Below are 19,216 nucleotides of genomic sequence, written 5' to 3'. Positions count from 1 at the left end.
ACACCTTCATCACCTCTCCAATACCACATCTGCTTTCAGTCGTTGATGTCCAAACCCAGCAGGGGTTGTATGCTGACTGGGTGAGTTGGGATTGTGGAATGGGACTTGGTAACTGACTAATTTTGCGCTTTTCTGTGCATCACTTTGTTAAGGTAGAAGCATACTCATTTTTGAAAAAGTTGGTCACAAATCTTTGGTTTATTATGTGAAATCATGGAGCTATTGCTCCATAGCACCATGAAATAACATTCCTTTGTGTGTTATAGTACCGTATTTTAAAAAACTTGTCTTAATATTTTCAAAAAAGCACTATGTTTGAACAATTCAATAGAACACAATGTTAAAGAAAAAACTGCTTTTTGACACTTTTTAAATCTTGATTTTTTAAATAATTCAGGTCAACAAAAAGGACCGTACCATTAACAATATATAAATTTTTCAGCCTATGTCACCAGCCTACAATTAAAGATATTGCATAATATCTCTGCCATAGAAACCTATGGTAAGAACGTTATAATACTGCCAAAATGGCCACTATTCAAAACAATACAAACAACATTTTCTGAAATAATAGGATTGTGACCCCAATTTTATTTAAAGTCAATGTCTTAATACTGTCCGGGATTACAATTTATTGCAAAATGAATAAATTCTGGGTATTTGGATTTTTGAGTAGGCTTCTAACTGAAGGATTTGAGTCTTATGTGAAAGTGTCATTGTGTACTCTCAGTTTTAAGAATTAACATATACAGACCATATGTTAATCACTGTTTATTATTATTAGTAAAGTGCTTGATGTATATCTAAAAACACTTGATAATCTGGTACTATAGTTATGGGCTGCTAATTTGATAGGCTCACCAGTTTAACTAATATGAAGATGTCTTATTGTCCTTCTTGCTGATTTGTGAAGTAAGCTTAACTAATGTTCAGGTATTCAAAGCCAAAACCGCACTCGCCTGGTGTGAGATCTTTTCTATAATTAGCCTTTGCTGTTTTAGACTCTGACAGGATATTATTTTCTTCACAGGATCATCATCAAAAGCTAGATCACCTCCCAATTTTACTGTCAAAAGAACATTTACAACAAAAAATGTGGGCCAGCTACCGATTCATATCCGGACGTTTGAAGTGAACGGGTACGAATGTGAAGGCTATGGCTTCAAAGTTTTGAACTGTAAGCCGTATATATTAAAACCAAATCAGACGTATAAAGTTGACATAGCGTAAGTAAAATTATTATTACGTTATTTATCAATCTAAAACTATTGTATTTGCTTTAATCATTAGGATAACTATTTCATCACCAGTTTTCATCATAAAATAGACCTCTTTATAGTTTGCACTTTCCTTGTGAAAATTGGGACAAAATAGTAAAAACTGAAAATTTAATCAAATTTTAATCAAAATTAGGGTTTATTTCCTGGAAAATATTGAAGAATATAAAAAAAAAAAAAGTGTATAAAAATTTGGGCGAGAAAGTTTGATGGTAAAAAGGATAAGACTTATTTGTTTATTTGTTTATTTGTTTGACTTATCTTTGTCAATTTCAGTGGATTGTGTACAAAAGCAAACATAGCAATTCTTTTGGTTGGTGATAGACTGACAGTTTGAATTTCTGAAAAATATATTACAATTAATAGAACAGTTTGTCCCAGACTATGTATTGCACTTTAGTTGTTAGTCCCCATTCGGACGCAGTCCGAAAACGGGGACTTATGTTTTGCCCTGTGTGCGTCCGTCCGTGCGTCCGTTCGTCCGTGATCACCTGTATCTCGAACATGCATGGACCGATTAAGTTCAAACTTCACTCATACATCACACATTATATGGGACATATGCACATGCATTTTTTTCATGATCTGATTAACGATAGCCGAATAGCGGCCATTTTAAGGCCAAAGATGCATTGAAATTGCACATTTTCACCATTCCGGACCCGGATCTCAGTTATGCATGGACGGATTTCATTCAAATTTGGTACATACATTAAACATAATAGGACCTTGATGCACGTCATTTTTTTTTTTCGGATCAAGTTCGAAATGGCCGACTGGTGGCCATTTTGTTTTAAAGAATTCAGTTCTGGATCCGTATCCAAGACATGTCTGGATTGATCAAGTTCAAACTTCACACACACAAGGTACATCATGTCATAAATATGTATGTGCATTTGTTTCATGATCTCATTAACGATAGCCAAATGGGGGCCACTTTAAGGCCGAAAATGCATTGAAATCGCACATTTTCACCATTCTGGACCCGTATCTCAGTTATGCATGGATGGATTTTGTTCAAATTTGGTACATACATTAAACATAATAGGACCTTGATGCACGTCATTTTTTTTTTCCCGGATCAAGTTCGAAATGGCCGACTGGCGGCCATTTTGTTAAAGAATTCAGGTCTGGATCCGTATCCAAGACATGTCTGGATTGATCAAGTTCAAACTTCACACACACATGGTACATCATGTCACAAATAGATATGTGCATTTGTTTCATGATCTGCTTAACAATAGTGGAATGATGGCCATTTTAAGGCCGAAAATGCATCAAAATCACGTATTTTCACAATTCCAGAACCGGATCTCAGTCATGCATGGATGGATTTTGTTCAGATTTAGCACAATGTGTTGTACATATGCAGGTGTATTTTGGTCATGATCTGCTTTGAATGTATATGTCACTCAAATATGAACGGAACGATGACGTGTCATTGACAATGACTTGTTTATCATGCTATGTATTTATTTAAAACTTTGTTTATCTAATGTTGCCAAAGCATGTGACTGAATGTGTGCCCTTTGATGCCAATAAATCCTAATTAATGGAGGGCGTAACTCGTATGTGTAGTAGGTTTCTGCTTTATGAAGCAAATCACAATGACTCCCTCATTGAATACAATTGTAGCAATTCAAATATGTCATTGAAACAGAATGTGGGCATCCATTATATTTCAAAAATTGAACCTGTCCACATTTGTCACTCACTCTCGTTCTTTTTCTCTCACTGACAGTTTCACACCAGATTTTACCCTGTCGCGAATCACTCGTCACCTGAAATTTATCACTGAAAAAGGCCCTAATATGGAGTTCATGTTAATAGCAACAGTACCACCACATCTACTACCGATGTGTTCAACAGCGTTACCAAGACCACCATGGGAACATTTACTTTACGCTGCCACTATCTGTTTGATGATAACGTTATTTATGGGTGTAATTATGGTGTCCTATTTGGAGGCGTTAAGGTTCATAGAACCATCCTCTTTAAAAAAGAAACTCCCCACAGATCCAGGAATTGATAAAAGCAAAAGATTTGACCTTCGAAGTATTGGAACTAATAAACCCAGTTCTCCTGATCCAAAACACAGGTAAGAAAAGAAATTTTGAATTTTTTGGTTGGCAAATTTTATTATATATAGAGAGAGGGTAATTTTTGTTTTGCTCTCATAGTCAACAATGTAACTCTTGGTTTACTTTTTGTGTGGTGATACAGAAGAAAACCTATTCACTGGGTTTAATTTTGGCAGATGTTCACATGGTTTAAAATTCTGTGGTTTGTGTGGTGAACAAGACTTTACAGTACTACTGCTGCCATTGAGAACAACAGTACATTATTATGTTGATATGTTGCGTGTGTGTGTGATGCCAACATTTTGTCTTAAGCCTAAATGATTTACTCCTTAAACAACCGTGAAATCACATAGTTTAGGAAATTATTATTTCATCACTGCATTTTGGTGTTATACTTACAGTTTTAACTATTTTTCTTTTTTAGTAGTATAATAACAGGACTTGGGAGTACACTTGGCTTTATACAGAGGACACCATCACCGCCACAGAATAACCACACAATCATGGCAAATAATACAAAACCACCACCAAACGAAACCCATCAACTCAATGAGAAAAAACTGCCCCCAGAGAGAGAAAGAGTAAAACAGAATACATGGAATTCCAATAATAATAAAATTACCCATCTAGAAAATCTAGCAACCAGGGGATCTCCTGTACATGTGTCCGCCAGGAGCTCCCCTCCAGTTGCTAAGAAACAAAACCAACCAAAGAACAACAAGAGACGGCACTATATAGAGCCTGAACTAGAACAAAATTCTATCAACGACACAAAGCTTTTAGATAAAGAGTATGAACTGCAGAAACACAACTTGGTTGAAAACCTTGCGTCGTGCAGCAACAATGTTGAGAAGGCAACTGAGCAATCCCAACCACAACACAACCATAGCGATTTGGATATTAACACACTTAAGAAGATGAAAAATAAACCACGCAAATCTAAAGCAACATCAAAGAGAGAAGAGAAAGAGAGACAGTTAAAAGAAAGACTTGTGACAAGGAAAGAAGAGATTAGTAATTTTGATCAAGATGATTCTTCCTCCACGACAACAGAATATTCTAATCCTGAATTAGACCCAATTGAAAAACTCACTAAACAAGTAAGTAAAATCTCGTATATCATTATACTAATCTTCGTTTTGTGCGTGTGATTCCAAGTATGATGCTTACTTTTGTCAGCAGGCAGTTTTTCGTTCAGCGTTCATTGGAGAGTAATTGTTCTTTGTTCCAAAATGTTCACATTTACCAATTTCTTTGTTCTATACAATGCTTGTTCACTAGGAAAGGAATTTTTTTTTTTTTGTGAAAACTATCTGCATTTACTAGTTGATACAATGACAAGTCATAATAAACTACATATGCACGTTGATTTGTTTTTCGTTTGGACCTTTTACTTGCTGGTGACCTGTTTTTCTCAGGCATGTCTTGGCTGATTTTATTAGCTCCGCTGTCGAATTTGTCGAGCGGAGCTTATCATATGAGTGATTGTCCGTCGTCGTCGTCCGTGTCAATGTTTTACTTTTTCGACTTCTTCTTGAAAACTACAAGCCTGAATGCTTTGATACTTGGTGTATATGTACCTTGGGTAGACCTCTCTTAGGTTTGTTCATTTCATGTTGATATCTTCAATTCTCTAATTTTGGTGAATATTTTTGTCATTTTTGGTGAAAAGTGATATTTTCGACTTCTTGTTAAAAACCCCAAGTGCAATTGCTTTGATATTACATATATAGGTACTACATGTGGACCTCTCTCAGATTTGTTCATTTTGTAATGATATCTTTAATTCTCTAATTTTGGTGAATATTTTTGTCATTTTTGGTAAAAAGTGATATTTTCGACTTCTTGTTAAAAAGTGCAATTGCTTTGATATTACATATATAGGTACTACATGTGGACCTCTCTCAGATTTGTTCATTTTGTAATGATATCTTTAATTCTCTAATTTTGGTGAATATTTTTGTCATTTTTGGTAAAAAGTGATATTTTCAACTTCTTGTTAAAAACCAATAGTTCAATTGCTTTGATATTACATATTTAGATACTACATGTAGACCTTTCTCAGATTTGTTCACTTCGTGATGATATCTTGGATTCTATAATTTTGGTGAATATTTTTGTCATATTTGGTAAAAAGTGATATTTTCGACTTCTTGTTAAAAACCAAAAGTTCAATTGCTTTGATATTACATATATAGATACTACATGTAGACCTTTCTCAGATTTGTTCATTTCGTGATGATATCTTCAATTCTCTAATTTTCGTGAATATTTTGGTCATTTTTGGTAAAAAGTGATATTTTCGACTTCTTGTTAAAAACTGTAAGTCCGATTGCTTTGATACTATACATATTGTTCATTTTCTGATGATGTCTTCAGTTCTTTAATTGAAATGTGCATTTCTAACAGCGGAGCTATCTCAGCCGATAGGCTGCTTGTTAAAACTTGGTACTGACTTTACTCATAGTAGGTTACATAGGTGTGTTGTTTTGATGACCTGTTAATACCCACTGGTCCTCTCCAAAATCATAAAACTTCAAATTCACGATATAATTTCGTTTTCGTACCCCTAACATTTTATTAGTCCCGTTCGGACGTAGTCCGAAAGCGGGGACTTATGTTTTGCCCTGTGTGCGTCCGTGCGTGCGTCCGTCCGTGATCACCTGTATCTCGAACATGCATGGACCGATTAAGTTCAAACTTCACTCATACATCACACATTATATGGGACATATGCACATGCATTTTTAGCTCCGCTGTCGACTTTGTCGAGCAGAGCTTATCATATGAGTGATTGTCCGTCGTCCGTGTCAATGTTTTACTTTTTCGACTTCTTCTTGAAAACTACAAGCCTGAATGCTTTGATACTTGGTGTATATGTACCTTGGGTAGACCTCTCTTAGATTTGTTCATTTCATGTTGATATCTTCAATTCTCTAATTTTGGTGAATATTTTTGTCATTTTTAGTAAAAAGTGATATTTTCGACTTCTTGTTGAAAACCGCAAGTGCAATTGCTTTGATATTACATATATAGGTACTACATGTGGACCTCTCTCAGATTTGTTCATTTCATGATGATATCTTCAATTCTCTAATTTTGGTGAATATTTTTGTCATTTTTAGTAAAAAGTGATATTTTCGACTTCTTGTTGAAAACCGCAAGTGCAATTGCTTTGATATTACATATATAGGTACTACATGTGGACCTCTCTCAGATTTGTTCATTTTGTAATGATATCTTTAATTCTCTAATTTTGGTGAATATTTTTGTCATTTTTGGTAAAAAGTGATATTTTCGACTTCTTGTTAAAAACTGTAAGTCCGATTGCTTTGATACTATACATATTGTTCATTTTCTGATGATGTCTTCAGTTCTTTAATTGAAATGTGCATTTCTAACAGCGGAGCTATCTCAGCCGATAGGCTGCTTGTTAAAACTTGGTACTGACTTTACTCATAGTAGGTTACATAGGTGTGTTGTTTTGATGACCTGTTAATACCCACTGGTCCTCTCCAAAATCATAAAACTTCAAATTCACGATATAATTTCGTTTTCGTACCCCTAACATTTTATTAGTCCCGTTCGGACGTAGTCCGAAAGCGGGGACTTATGTTTTGCCCTGTGTGCGTCCGTGCGTGCGTCCGTCCGTGATCACCTGTATCTCGAACATGCATGGACCGATTAAGTTCAAACTTCACTCATACATCACACATTATATGGGACATATGCACATGCATTTTTAGCTCCGCTGTCGACTTTGTCGAGCAGAGCTTATCATATGAGTGATTGTCCGTCGTCCGTGTCAATGTTTTACTTTTTCGACTTCTTCTTGAAAACTACAAGCCTGAATGCTTTGATACTTGGTGTATATGTACCTTGGGTAGACCTCTCTTAGATTTGTTCATTTCATGTTGATATCTTCAATTCTCTAATTTTGGTGAATATTTTTGTCATTTTTAGTAAAAAGTGATATTTTCGACTTCTTGTTGAAAACCGCAAGTGCAATTGCTTTGATATTACATATATAGGTACTACATGTGGACCTCTCTCAGATTTGTTCATTTCATGATGATATCTTCAATTCTCTAATTTTGGTGAATATTTTTGTCATTTTTAGTAAAAAGTGATATTTTCGACTTCTTGTTGAAAACCGCAAGTGCAATTGCTTTGATATTACATATATAGGTACTACATGTGGACCTCTCTCAGATTTGTTCATTTTGTAATGATATCTTTAATTCTCTAATTTTGGTGAATATTTTTGTCATTTTTGGTAAAAAGTGATATTTTCGACTTCTTGTTGAAAACCGCAAGTCCAATTGCTTTGATATTACATATATAAGTACTACATGTGGACCTCTCTCAGATTTGTTCATTTTGTAATGATATCTTCAATTCTCTAATTTTGGTGAATATTTTTGTAATTTTTGGTAAAAAGTGATATTTTCGACATCTTGTTGAAAACCGCAAGTCCAATTGCTTTGATAATACATATATAGGTACTACATGTGACCCTCTCTCAGATTTGTTCATTTTGTAATGATATCTTTAATTCTCTAATTTTGATGAATATTTTTGTAATTTTTGGTAAAAAGTGATATTTTCAACTTCTTGTTGAAAACCGCAAGTCCAATTGCTTTGATATTACATATATAGGTACTACATGTGGACCTCTCTCAGATTTGTTCATTTCATAATGATATCTTTAATTCTCTAATTTTGATGAATATTTTTGTAATTTTTGGTAAAAAGTGATATTTTCGACTTCTTGTTGAAAACCGCAAGTCCGATTGCTTTGATATATTATACATATAGGTACTACATGTGGACCTCTCTCAGATTTGTTCATTTTCTAATGATATCTTCTGTTCTTTAATTGCCATGTGCATTGCTAACAGCGGAGCTATCTCAGCCGACAGGCTGCTTGTTTTCATGATCCGATTAACGATAGCCAAACAGCGGCCATTTTAAGGCCGAAAATGCATCAAAATCGCACATTTTCACCATTCCGGACCCGGATCTCAGTTATGCATGGACGGATTTTGTTCAAATTTGGTACATACATTAAACATAATAGGACCTTGATGCACGTCATTTTTTTTTCGGATCGGGTTTGAAATGGCCGACTGGCGGCCATTTTGTTTTAAAGAATTCAGTTCTGGATCCATATTCGAGACATGTCTGGATTGATCAAGTTCAAACTTCACACACACAAGGTACATCATGTCACAAATATGTATCTGCATTTGTTTCATGATCTCATTAACGATAGCCAAATGGCGGCCGCTTTAAGGCCGAAAATGCATCAAAATCGCACATTTTCACCATTCCGGACCCGGATCTCAGTTATGCATGGACGGATTTTGTTCAAATTTGGTACATACATTAAACATAATAGGACCTTGATGCACGTCATTTTTTTTTCGGATCGGGTTTGAAATGGCCGACTGGCGGCCATTTTGTTTTAAAGAATTCAGTTCTGGATCCGTATCTGAGACATGCTTGGATTGATCGAGTTCAAACTTCACACACACAAGATACATCATGTCACAAATATGTATGTGCATTTGTTTCATGATCTCATTAACGATAGCCAAATGGCGGCCACTTTAAGACCGAAAATGCATTGAAATCGCACATTTTCACCATTCCGAACCCGGATCTCAGTTATGCATGGACGGATTTTGTTCAAATTCGGTACATACATTAAACATAATAGGACCTTGATGCACGTCTTTTTTTTTTCGGATCAAGTTCGAAATGGCCGACTGGCGGCCATTTTGTTAAAGACTTCAGTTCTGGATCCCTATACAAGACATGTCTGGATTGATCAAGTTCAAACTTCACACACACATGGTACATCATGTCACAAATAGATATGTGCATTTGTTTCATGATCCACTTAACAATAGCTGAATGATGGCCATTTTAAGGCCGAAAATGCATCAAAATCACGTATTTTCACAATTCCGGAACCGGATCTCAGTCATGCATGGATGGATTTTGTTCAGATTTAGTACAATGTGTTGTACATATGCAGGTGCATTTGGTCATGATCTGCTTTGAATGTATATGTCACTCAAATATGAACGGAACGGGGATGTGTCATTGACAATGACTTGTTTATCTTTTGTCTTGTATTCGCTCTATGGCGAAATGTTTGCATGAAATACAACATGAAAATTGAACATAGGTAATTGTTCATTTCAGTCTACACACACAAAGTCTGAATACGATGAATATGTCATCGGAGGACTCTACTCTGAACTGAAGACAAAACAAAAATCCAAACTGAAGAGAGATGACGTACTTGATATAGATCATTTGAAGAGATTCAAAGATGTCAAGTCAAAGTCTCGTAAAGGTGTCAAAGTGGACCCAAAGACCATCTTCAATGGAGACGTACTGCGACCCAGGTTAGTTTTATACAATTCCACAAATGTATTTGTCTTGTATGCAGCATCACATATTGCCCCCATAGTTTTTGCTGTGCTGCTAATGACCATCATGGATTGTATGTTTCCTGTTCGTCAGGATACTTGTACTATTTTTGTCACTACTGGTAAAATGTAGTCATACTCGCCCTCAGTATGCTTTCTTGCTTGGTGTATAGTAAATTGACATTATCTTTTCCTTTCACAGCACCCTAGAACTACCATATACTACAGCGTTAGAGGCAGGTCGTCGTAATGTCAAAGGACCGACATCACCACACTCAATAGCTGCAGCCGTTGCAGCTAAGGCACTCAAGAAGAATCTAAAAGGTATTTTGTGTATTTTTGTTTTTATCTGAACTTTACTTTGCTAGGTCTGCTTGAAGTTAAGTAAACTAACAAGCAATAAAAAATTGTAATGGTTTCTTTTCCGTGTATAAGCTTACGACAACGGACTTGGTGGGTTCTATTATTTAGCGATTATAACTGTTTCGGTTGTAATTTAGCATTTGGTGATGATGTGATTCTTAACGTTGTTACATATTGACCTGACAGAGAGCACTAGTGGTATTAGCACCATCACACCACCAACCATCAGTGAAAGCAGCAGTGATAGGAGCAGTGACAAAGACTCACCACCGCCACTATGGGATCAACCTAAACCTGTACCAAACAGTGGTGAGTTCATCTTTCCATATTCCCTCTTGCTACTGTGAAAGAATTAATTTTTACTGGGTTTTAATTTCACTATACTGAGCATATATTCCTGGGGTCCTTTAAATTTGTTGGTATGCCAGTTGAACAACAAGTTTTAAATTAAACCCAGTGAAAAATTGATTTACAGTACCTTGTATCATGCCGACTGAAAATTAAAAGTAAAAATTAGAAAACTGTTGTCTGAGCTAAGAAATTTAGAATATTCATAATTTCATTAATACTAAAATTGATAATAATTATTCTATATTGTCATGAAATGCAGCTCATATTATTGATATATTCATTTGTGTTTTGATGGATTCAGCTTTTAGTGCTCTATTATGATGCAAGCTCAGAGTAAAACCCTCAGTTTATTACAGAGTATTGCATACTAACCCCTTTGGTTAATGAAATTTTAATTTCATAAACAAATGGGATAATTGCCAATTATCATATAATACTGGTTAAATAAAATCGAAATAACAGTGGATAGCTCCCGTAGGGGGCGTCCTTCCCCTGTCATCTGATTTGCATACTTCCATTTTTAACCACGAGATTGATTCACGGTTGAAATTTGGGCTTGCCAAAATATCATTGTTTTTGCGGTGGAAATACATTGTTACCACCCATCAACACAGCCACCGAACTATTAGTGTGTCAGGAAGCTCTTGTGGACATCAAGAACTTCGTACTTAGTCACCTTGAGTAAAAAATTGTAGTTTTAGTAACGAAACTCAAAAGCCCGCCTTCAGTTTCAAGATGGCAGAAAATATGGATACCGGAGAGTTGAACACCGTTCATCCCAGCACTTCGGATTCAAACACTTTCGGACGAAAGTGTGAAGAGTGCCATATATCGATGCTCACTTACGATGATCACCGTATTTGCATTCCATGTGGCAGAAAATGTAATGGGCACATCAACTGCGGTGTTTGCTTCGCCTGGCCGATAGAAACTTGGAACTGGGATTCCCGCCTACGCAAGTCAACGGGAAAATCAGTAAAGAAGAAATCCAAAAAACGTCATTTGGAGGAGTCTTCGGTTTCATCGGTACCTACCAACGCTGAGGACGAACTATTGGCAGACGAACCCAACCAAAAACGTCCAAAGGAGACTGACAATGAGCAAAGTGTTGTAGCTCATTTACAGAACAAGGTGGATCTACTGACCAGAAAAATTAAAGTTTTGGAAAACCCAGTAGACGAAGAGGTACCACCAAAAGCATGGAGTGTCAGCGCTCTCCAGGCGGAAAAGAAAAAATCCTACACAACAGTGGTGCGAGAAAATGTTGAAGACGCACTGGCTGAGGCAGGCGTGATTTTTTCTACTGAAGATGCTACAAGCAACGCGGGGAAGGCCGGCTCGTCGAAAACCACAACAGCGAGTGGTACAGACAAGGTGGACCCCGAATTCCAAATCCGCTCCGATGCTATCACGAAAGGTGCGGTTATGGTCAAGAAAATCTTACCTCTACCGATTCCACCGATGGCGGACGCCCCACGTTTCTCGATCGGTTTGTCTACACTGCCGAAAAAGGACACTTTTGCGACTTCAGCAATGCTACCATGGTCTCCCCGACCGACACAGGGCGCTGCTATAACACAACGCGTGATCGGAGGAGGCAAATGGGATCGTGACGTTACCGAGAAAACCGCTACAGCCACCAAGGACGACTTCTTGGGGACTAACCGGGACGATTGGAGCAGACGCTACCAAAAAGTTATACCGCCCGCTGATGAGTGGAAAACACCGGTCGGTACCGACGCCAGCCTGCACGAACGACCTCTCGGCGTACAACCACCAGAACTGGAGCCATGTGTCCGGGAAATGGTCGCCGAAGGAAGTATAACGAAACATCCACTCGGCAAACCACAAGTTTACATCCCGTATTGCCTGTCCCAGTCAACGCTATGTAGATTGGAAAACAACGTTTGGGACACTTCTCTTGCATTAAGCCATAGAGAATTTTTCACTACTACTACACAAATTCAGTTAGCGAAATTCAAAACAGGCAACATCACCAAGGATGAACTGTTTAGCACATTAGAGCCGCTGTTGGTCGCGACTAACGTCGTCGACGCTGACATAATACAGAGTCATCTCCAGTTACGAGCGACTATTCAACACTCTCGCCGTGCAGCAGTTTGGTCCGCTATGCTAAAGACAGCCGCCAACGCTGAAATCAAGAACGAATTGGCGACGATCGATTTCAGAGGGACCAAATTATTCGACGGAAAACTCAGCGCTGTGAATTCTAAGTTGAATGAGAAAGCAGCGGCAAAAGTTAACCGTGTGATGATCGAAGGCGCCTTTAAAGCCAAGCAAGCCGCTAATAACAAGCAGAGCATCGCGACCAAGGCGAAGCCAGTTAAGCAAGCTACTACGGGTCAGCCCAAGGGAAACGCAAAGGCAAACCCGAATCAGGCAAAAGGAAAAAGTGGAAACCAGTAGCGACAGAATAAACAATTCTCGAAACAGACTGGTAACACTAAAAAGTCTTCCTGACTATACGTCAGCAAATATGGTAATGTATCAAAACAAGGTGCAATTAAACATGCCAAATATGACTCAAGTCTCCGAGTATTTTTGTCAAACAAATCAAACCACAGATCCCCTTACACATATATCACTTGCATTAAACGATTCGGTTCAGTGCCCAGGTCGGCGGGAACCAAGTCATGCAAAACATCGTGCATTAAGCGATTTTGTTCAGTGCCCAGGATGGCGGGAACTCAATCGTGCACAACAAAAACACGGTCGGCCGCACCTCAGGTCGGTGGGCGATCGTATAAACAAACAACCGGCCGAATGCGTGGACCTAGGGAGAATGACGCATCGACCGGTGAAAAAACAGAAACCCGTAAGGCAGAGTCCCTACTCCCCTCCAGGTTGGAAAAAAAGGGGGGGAAGGACGTTAAACGGGGATATAACGCCGCATTCACTCCAGGGGGAAATGGAGAAATCGGCGATGTCAATGTATACCGCTACAAGCGACCGAGGGTTGGTGAGTCCCTCGACGCCGGTGGCACTGCGTCTGCAGAAATGTATTCCCCGGTGGAAAGAACCGATAAACGATCCGTATGTAATATCGATAATAACACACGGGTATCGAATACCGTTGATAAAAGAACCGAAATGCAAAAAAAAAAAAACATGTATTTCGGGGAAACCGGGCTCTACTCAGTCAACAATACTGAAAGAAAGCGTGGAAATACTACTCGAAAAAAAGGTAATTCAGCGGGTACAAAACCCGAAAAATTCTTTCATCTCGAGGTTATTTCCCGTCAAGAAATCCAACGGTGGGTACAGGCTGGTGCTGGATTTAAAGGAGTTGAACAAATTTGTGAAGAAAGAAACGTTCAAAATGTTAACTCCGGCACTAGTGAGAGCGTCAATTCAAAAAGGGGACTGGATGACGTCCCTCGACTTGACCGACGCTTACCTGCACATACCAATACACACAGAAAGCAGGCGCTTGTTACGATTCGTGGTGAACGGTGTAACGTATCAGTACACCGTCCTACCTTTCGGCCTGACGTCAGCCCCACTTCTGTTTACAAAAGTTCTACGCACAGTGGTGGCATTACTGCACAAGAACGCAGCAGACGTCAACCCCTACTTAGACGACTGGCTGATAAAAAGTCAAAATCGGAACCTGATTTGTCAATCAACCGAGCGGACTGTCAGTCTACTGCTAAAGCTAGGTTTTCTGATAAATATGGAAAAATCAGAATTAATACCGACGCAGAAAATAGTCTTTCTGGGCATGGAACTGGATGCGGAGAAAGGCATGATCCGACCAGCCCAGCACAGAATCGACAATGTACAAAAAAATGATACAATCATTTCTAAAACAAAAACAAGCCACACTACGCCAGGTAATGCGACTAGTGGGGATGTTAACTTCGATGAGGGGCTTAGTACCGAGAGCGGCGCTACAGTCCAGACCGATCCAACGCCTAGTGTTAGACGCACAGTTAAAAATGCGACTATCAAAGGACGGGATAAAATACGAAAAACCGGTACTGTTCACACCGGCCTTTCTGGAATCACTTCCGTGGTGGGGCAACCTCAAGAACCTCACGGCGGGGATTCCCATGGACAAGGCGAAACCGACAGTAACGTTGGTGACGGACGCATCCATGACGGGCTGGGGAGGGCACTGCATGGACGGGATTGCACACGGTCAGTGGAACAAAAAACAAAGGAAATTTCACATAAACCGACTGGAAATGCTAGCGGTGCAGTTCTCCCTGCAATCCTTCAAAAAAGCGGTAAAAAACCGGGCCGTGTTAATAAGATCCGACAATCAGACTGTAGTAGCTTACCTCAACAAGGAAGGGGGAACGAAATCACAGTCGTTAAACGACCATGCTGTAGCAGTGCTAAAGTGGTGTGCACAAAACAAAGTCGAGCTGATGTGCAAACATATACCGGGAGTCCAAAACGGTGTAGCGGACTCGCTATCCCGGGGGAAACCCTACGACGACACAGAATGGGAGCTGTCACAGACGGCAGTAAACCTAGTGTTCGACATGTGGGGGGAACCCCAGGTAGATCTGTTTGCAACACCGGAAAACAAAAAACGTCCCGTTTTTGTGACGCGTTATCCGGACAAACAGTCACTGACGTGGGACGCACTTCAGACGGAGTGGGGCGGAATGTTCAGTTACGCATTCCCACCATTTCCATTGATCCACCGAACGTTACAAAAACTGGAACAATCGGAGAACTCGCACATGATTCTAGTGGCACCGAACTGGCCGTCTCAGACTTGGTTTCCGTTACTGCTGTCTCTGCTAACGGACCATCCGAGAAGCCTGCCACAAGAAATCACGTTGACACAACCCGGCGGTTATACACCAACCAACCCGGAGCTGTACCAACTTCACGTGTGGAAACTATCCAGCAATTTAGAATTGCGCAAGGGTTTTCAAGCCAAGTGTCGCAAACAACGACGGCCGGGCTTAGGGATTCCTCAAATGGATTGTATCAATACCACTGGGAAAAATTTCGTAATTGGTGTCTTGCAGGGGATATACATCCACTCTATCCCTCCTCGCCCCAAGTAGCGGAGTTTTTTTCTTATTTGATCAACGAAAAAAAGTTGAAACCGGGGACAGTAGAAAACTATAAATCGGCGATCAACTCTGTACTCAAACTAAGCCTAGGCAAAAACATTTCGGATGACCCGACAATCTCCGATCCGTTCAAGGGCTTTATTACACAGGCGGGCCCCATTGAGAGGTACAAAGCATCTGCATGGAGCTTGTCAGTAGTCCTTGAAGCGCTACGACAATTCCCATACGAACCGAAGGAATTGGCGTCACTACAGGACTGGACGAAAAAAGACTGTTTTTCTACTAGCACTCGCTTCAGGGAGGCGAGTTAGCGAAATACACGCTCTGTCATTTGAAGACAATTTTACGGTGTTTTATCCCGATAAAGCAATTTTAATGACATCAGTAAAATTCAGAGGAAAAAATCAGAAACTGCACGAGACGGCGACTCCGATCGTTATCCCGGCACTGAGCAATATTTCCAATGAAAAACAAGACAGAATTCTTTGTCCGGTACGTGCGCTAGCTTATTATAAGAAACGTACTTCCGGGGTCAGAAGGGGTCAAAGGTCGATGTTCGTTTGTTACCAAAAAGGTAAACAAAGCTCAGCGGCGTCGAAATTCACGTTAGCGAGATGGGTAAAAGAGACAGTTTACCACGCTTATAGTGATAAGTATTTGAGCACAGAGGCAGGCAAAGTCACTGCCAAGATGCATGACTTAAGAGGCATAGGTAATACACTGGCATTTGCTAGCGGAGCTTCTTTAGCCCAGGTGCTAGCAGCCGGGTCCTGGAAAACTAGCAACACTTTTCTCTCTTATTACCTGAAAGACCTAGCGGCCGAGTCACAGGGCCTACACTCGTTAGGCTACCTAGTGACAGGCCAAGTTGTAACAAAACAATAGGGCGTGTAACTTCCCGCAACTGCAAGAATTATTCAGTTAGCGGGAGTTATACAGTTAGGGGGATGGAATTTTTTCAATTCCATAATCAGGTGGGGTAGTATTTATCTGCCAAGAGATATTCTCTGGTAATCTGTCCCATTTGTTTATGAAATTAAAATTTCATTAACCAAAGGGGTTAGTATGCAATACTCTGTAATAAACTTTTAAAACTAGCGCCGAAGGCGCATATTAGTTTTTATGTTTATATAAGAGATTGCATACTTACCTTCCCACCCAAAACCACCCCAGATAAATAGCTATGAATCAATATCGTGGTCAAAAAGATCTGGAAGTATGCAAATCAGATGACAGGGGAAGGACGCCCCCTACGGGAGCTATCCACTGTTATTTCGATTTTATTTAACTAGTATTATATGATAATTGGCAATTATCCCATTTGTTTATGAAATTAAAATTTCATTAACCAAAGGTAAGTATGCAATCTCTTATATAAACATAAAAACTAATATGCGCCTTCGGCGCTAGTTTTAAAAAATATTAATAAATATTGATCATATAAATCTTATACCATGTCACTTGCTGCTCAGTATCAACCCAGTTGTATACACTTTTCATTGACCAAAGAGAAGTAATGTTCAGTTAGGATACCAAGACTTGTGTCAATCAAACATACCTGACTAATGGCTATGCATCATGTGATGTTTGTGACCTTTGTAATTTACATCACTGACTTTGTTTTAAAGTAGTATTTACGTATTTCATTCATTCATCACAAGTGTTTAAGTTTCAAGGATGAATCTTGTGTGTATGGTGGTGTGTGTGTGTGGGGGGGGGTATGAAACGGTATTATAATTTTGAGTTAGAATTCTTTAAAATTAGAAATACTGACAAAGTGTCTGTTTTGACACTGACCATTTATCAAGGGATGCATTTATATGTATATATTGTGATAATTGAGCATCTAGGCATAGGAATAAGTTGCTTGTTTCATACTATAGAACTTACAAGGTTGTGTGATCCTTAGGGGGTCATTTTACATGTGTAATATCACATATATCACATAACATAATTTACATATCACTGTTTGAATGTGTAATTAGGAAAGAAAAATGCATGTCAATACTTTTTAGTCACTAACACTAAAACTAAAAATTACTCTGTATTGGCCATTTTCTTAGAAAGTCGCATGAAACATTTAACTTGTATTCTATTCTGGATCTATTCAAAATGATTTCAAATTTAGAAGAATAACACAGAACAAATTGTTGAGATCAATTCTAACTAAACACACTAAGAAATAATATAAGAGATGAATTGGTATGATTGGTTGCTTACCTGTAATGTCTGTACCATAATGCATGTTATGATTCTCATGTTCAGATGCATTGCAACAGTTATCCATCCAGACACTACAAGCTAACTCCTTGCTTAACGCTGACTACTTGTACAAGCCCTCTCAACTTCATCCTGTTCCAATCACAGCATTGGGGCCCGTGTCCCCAGGTCTGAGTGCCAGCAGTCGTAGCAGCAGCTACAGTAGTGTTGTGAGCAGCACCAGCAGTGGAGAAAGTGGGCGCAAGAAGAAAAAGAACAAGCTGACCAAAAATTTGACTACACCAGGCAAGACTAGTAGTTCTGCATTCACCGCTGTTGGGGACAAACACAAGCATCCAGGTTTGTATTTTTCATCAGGGGATGTACGTGCATTGATGAGGAAAAATAAATTTTTCAAGCGACAATTAATTTATGGTTTTCATGCCTTTATACTTTATCCAATTGAGTGTCTGACTATTGCGATCACAAAAAAGCATTTATCAGATTTAATTTTAAGCAATATACATACTTGATATATTGGAAAAAAATAGTGCAAATATAGCAATGATAATGACACAAAAAAAATGTTTAATTATACTGGTGTATTTTGTGGCGCTAAACCCATTTATTGTTTGCATGCATGCATACACAGACTAAAAATGCAAAAAAAAACAAAAAACATAATTTTTTTTTTCAAAATGATGCCACTCTCACAAATTGTTCTTTGCTCCCTTCAAAACAAAATAGGTTTTATTTAGAAGTTTACACTTGAATCCTATTTTGTAACAAAAATTTTACCCTGTGACATTTTATGATTTCTTGCAGTGAGTAACTATGTAATGTTAGACTATAAAACAATGTTCTTTTTGACAATTAGGTGCGATTGGTACCATAACTAAGTCTATGAAAGCATCATGGAATATATCTGGAGAGATGGACTCTTCTGATGCCTGTAGTAGTGGTTCCTCACCTAACAGTCCTGGTGGAGTACCTTTAACACCAAGCACTGATAATGTCTTCAATCATGTCAGAAAACAACCACAACCACAACCTCAGTTTGCACCGCTGGAAGAAGCAACACATTTCCCTTTCGGTGATGGTTAGTATTCTTATGCATTGTTAAAAGCAGGGATCTGCCCACATCGGTTGACACTCAGAATTTCCGGCCACTAGACCATCATTGTATTGTCCTTGTTGGTTTTAACACACAATTCAAATTTAACACAGAACAAACATTTAATAAAACAAGACACTGCTGTTCAAAATGAACGTACACGTGCGATATCGGCCTAATGTACTTTTGTTTTAACCTTCTCCGATTGACATTCAGTTTTAACAACTGAGCCAGATCGCAATAAGTCATACATCAAGATAATGGAAAGAAAGAAAATGATAAATCAATAAACAGAAGGAAGATTTACCATTGCTGTTTAACTCTGCGTAGG

General features: G+C 38.7%; 1 protein-coding gene across 3 annotated transcripts in view; it reads left to right on the top strand.

Annotated features, from left to right (window-relative positions):
- LOC102808196 (transmembrane protein 131-like) overlaps positions 1-19,216 on the top strand; it is a 65,301-nt gene that overhangs the window by 41,176 nt on the left and 4,909 nt on the right. Inside the window, exons 25-32 of one of the 3 annotated variants that reach the window (XM_085497970.1) lie at positions 1,031-1,226; positions 3,019-3,375; positions 3,786-4,458; positions 9,572-9,777; positions 10,004-10,125; positions 10,351-10,473; positions 17,838-18,131; positions 18,649-18,870. In XM_085497970.1, coding sequence (XP_085354096.1) covers positions 1,031-1,226; positions 3,019-3,375; positions 3,786-4,458; positions 9,572-9,777; positions 10,004-10,125; positions 10,351-10,473; positions 17,838-18,131; positions 18,649-18,870 — 2,193 coding nt within the window. Of the gene's footprint in view, positions 1-1,030; positions 1,227-3,018; positions 3,376-3,782; positions 4,459-9,571; positions 9,778-10,003; positions 10,126-10,350; positions 10,474-17,837; positions 18,132-18,648; positions 18,871-19,216 lie in introns of all 3 variants that reach the window. The other 2 variants (XM_085497971.1, XM_006822218.3) reach the window with 2 other exon arrangements.

This window comes from Saccoglossus kowalevskii, chromosome 4 (genome assembly GCF_978046115.1).
Source record: "Saccoglossus kowalevskii chromosome 4, keSacKowa6.1, whole genome shotgun sequence".
In the NCBI taxonomy this organism is placed as follows: domain Eukaryota; kingdom Metazoa; phylum Hemichordata; class Enteropneusta; family Harrimaniidae; genus Saccoglossus; species Saccoglossus kowalevskii.
Note: the sequence above shows the minus strand (reverse complement) of the source record. Positions and strands in the feature narration are given on the sequence as shown.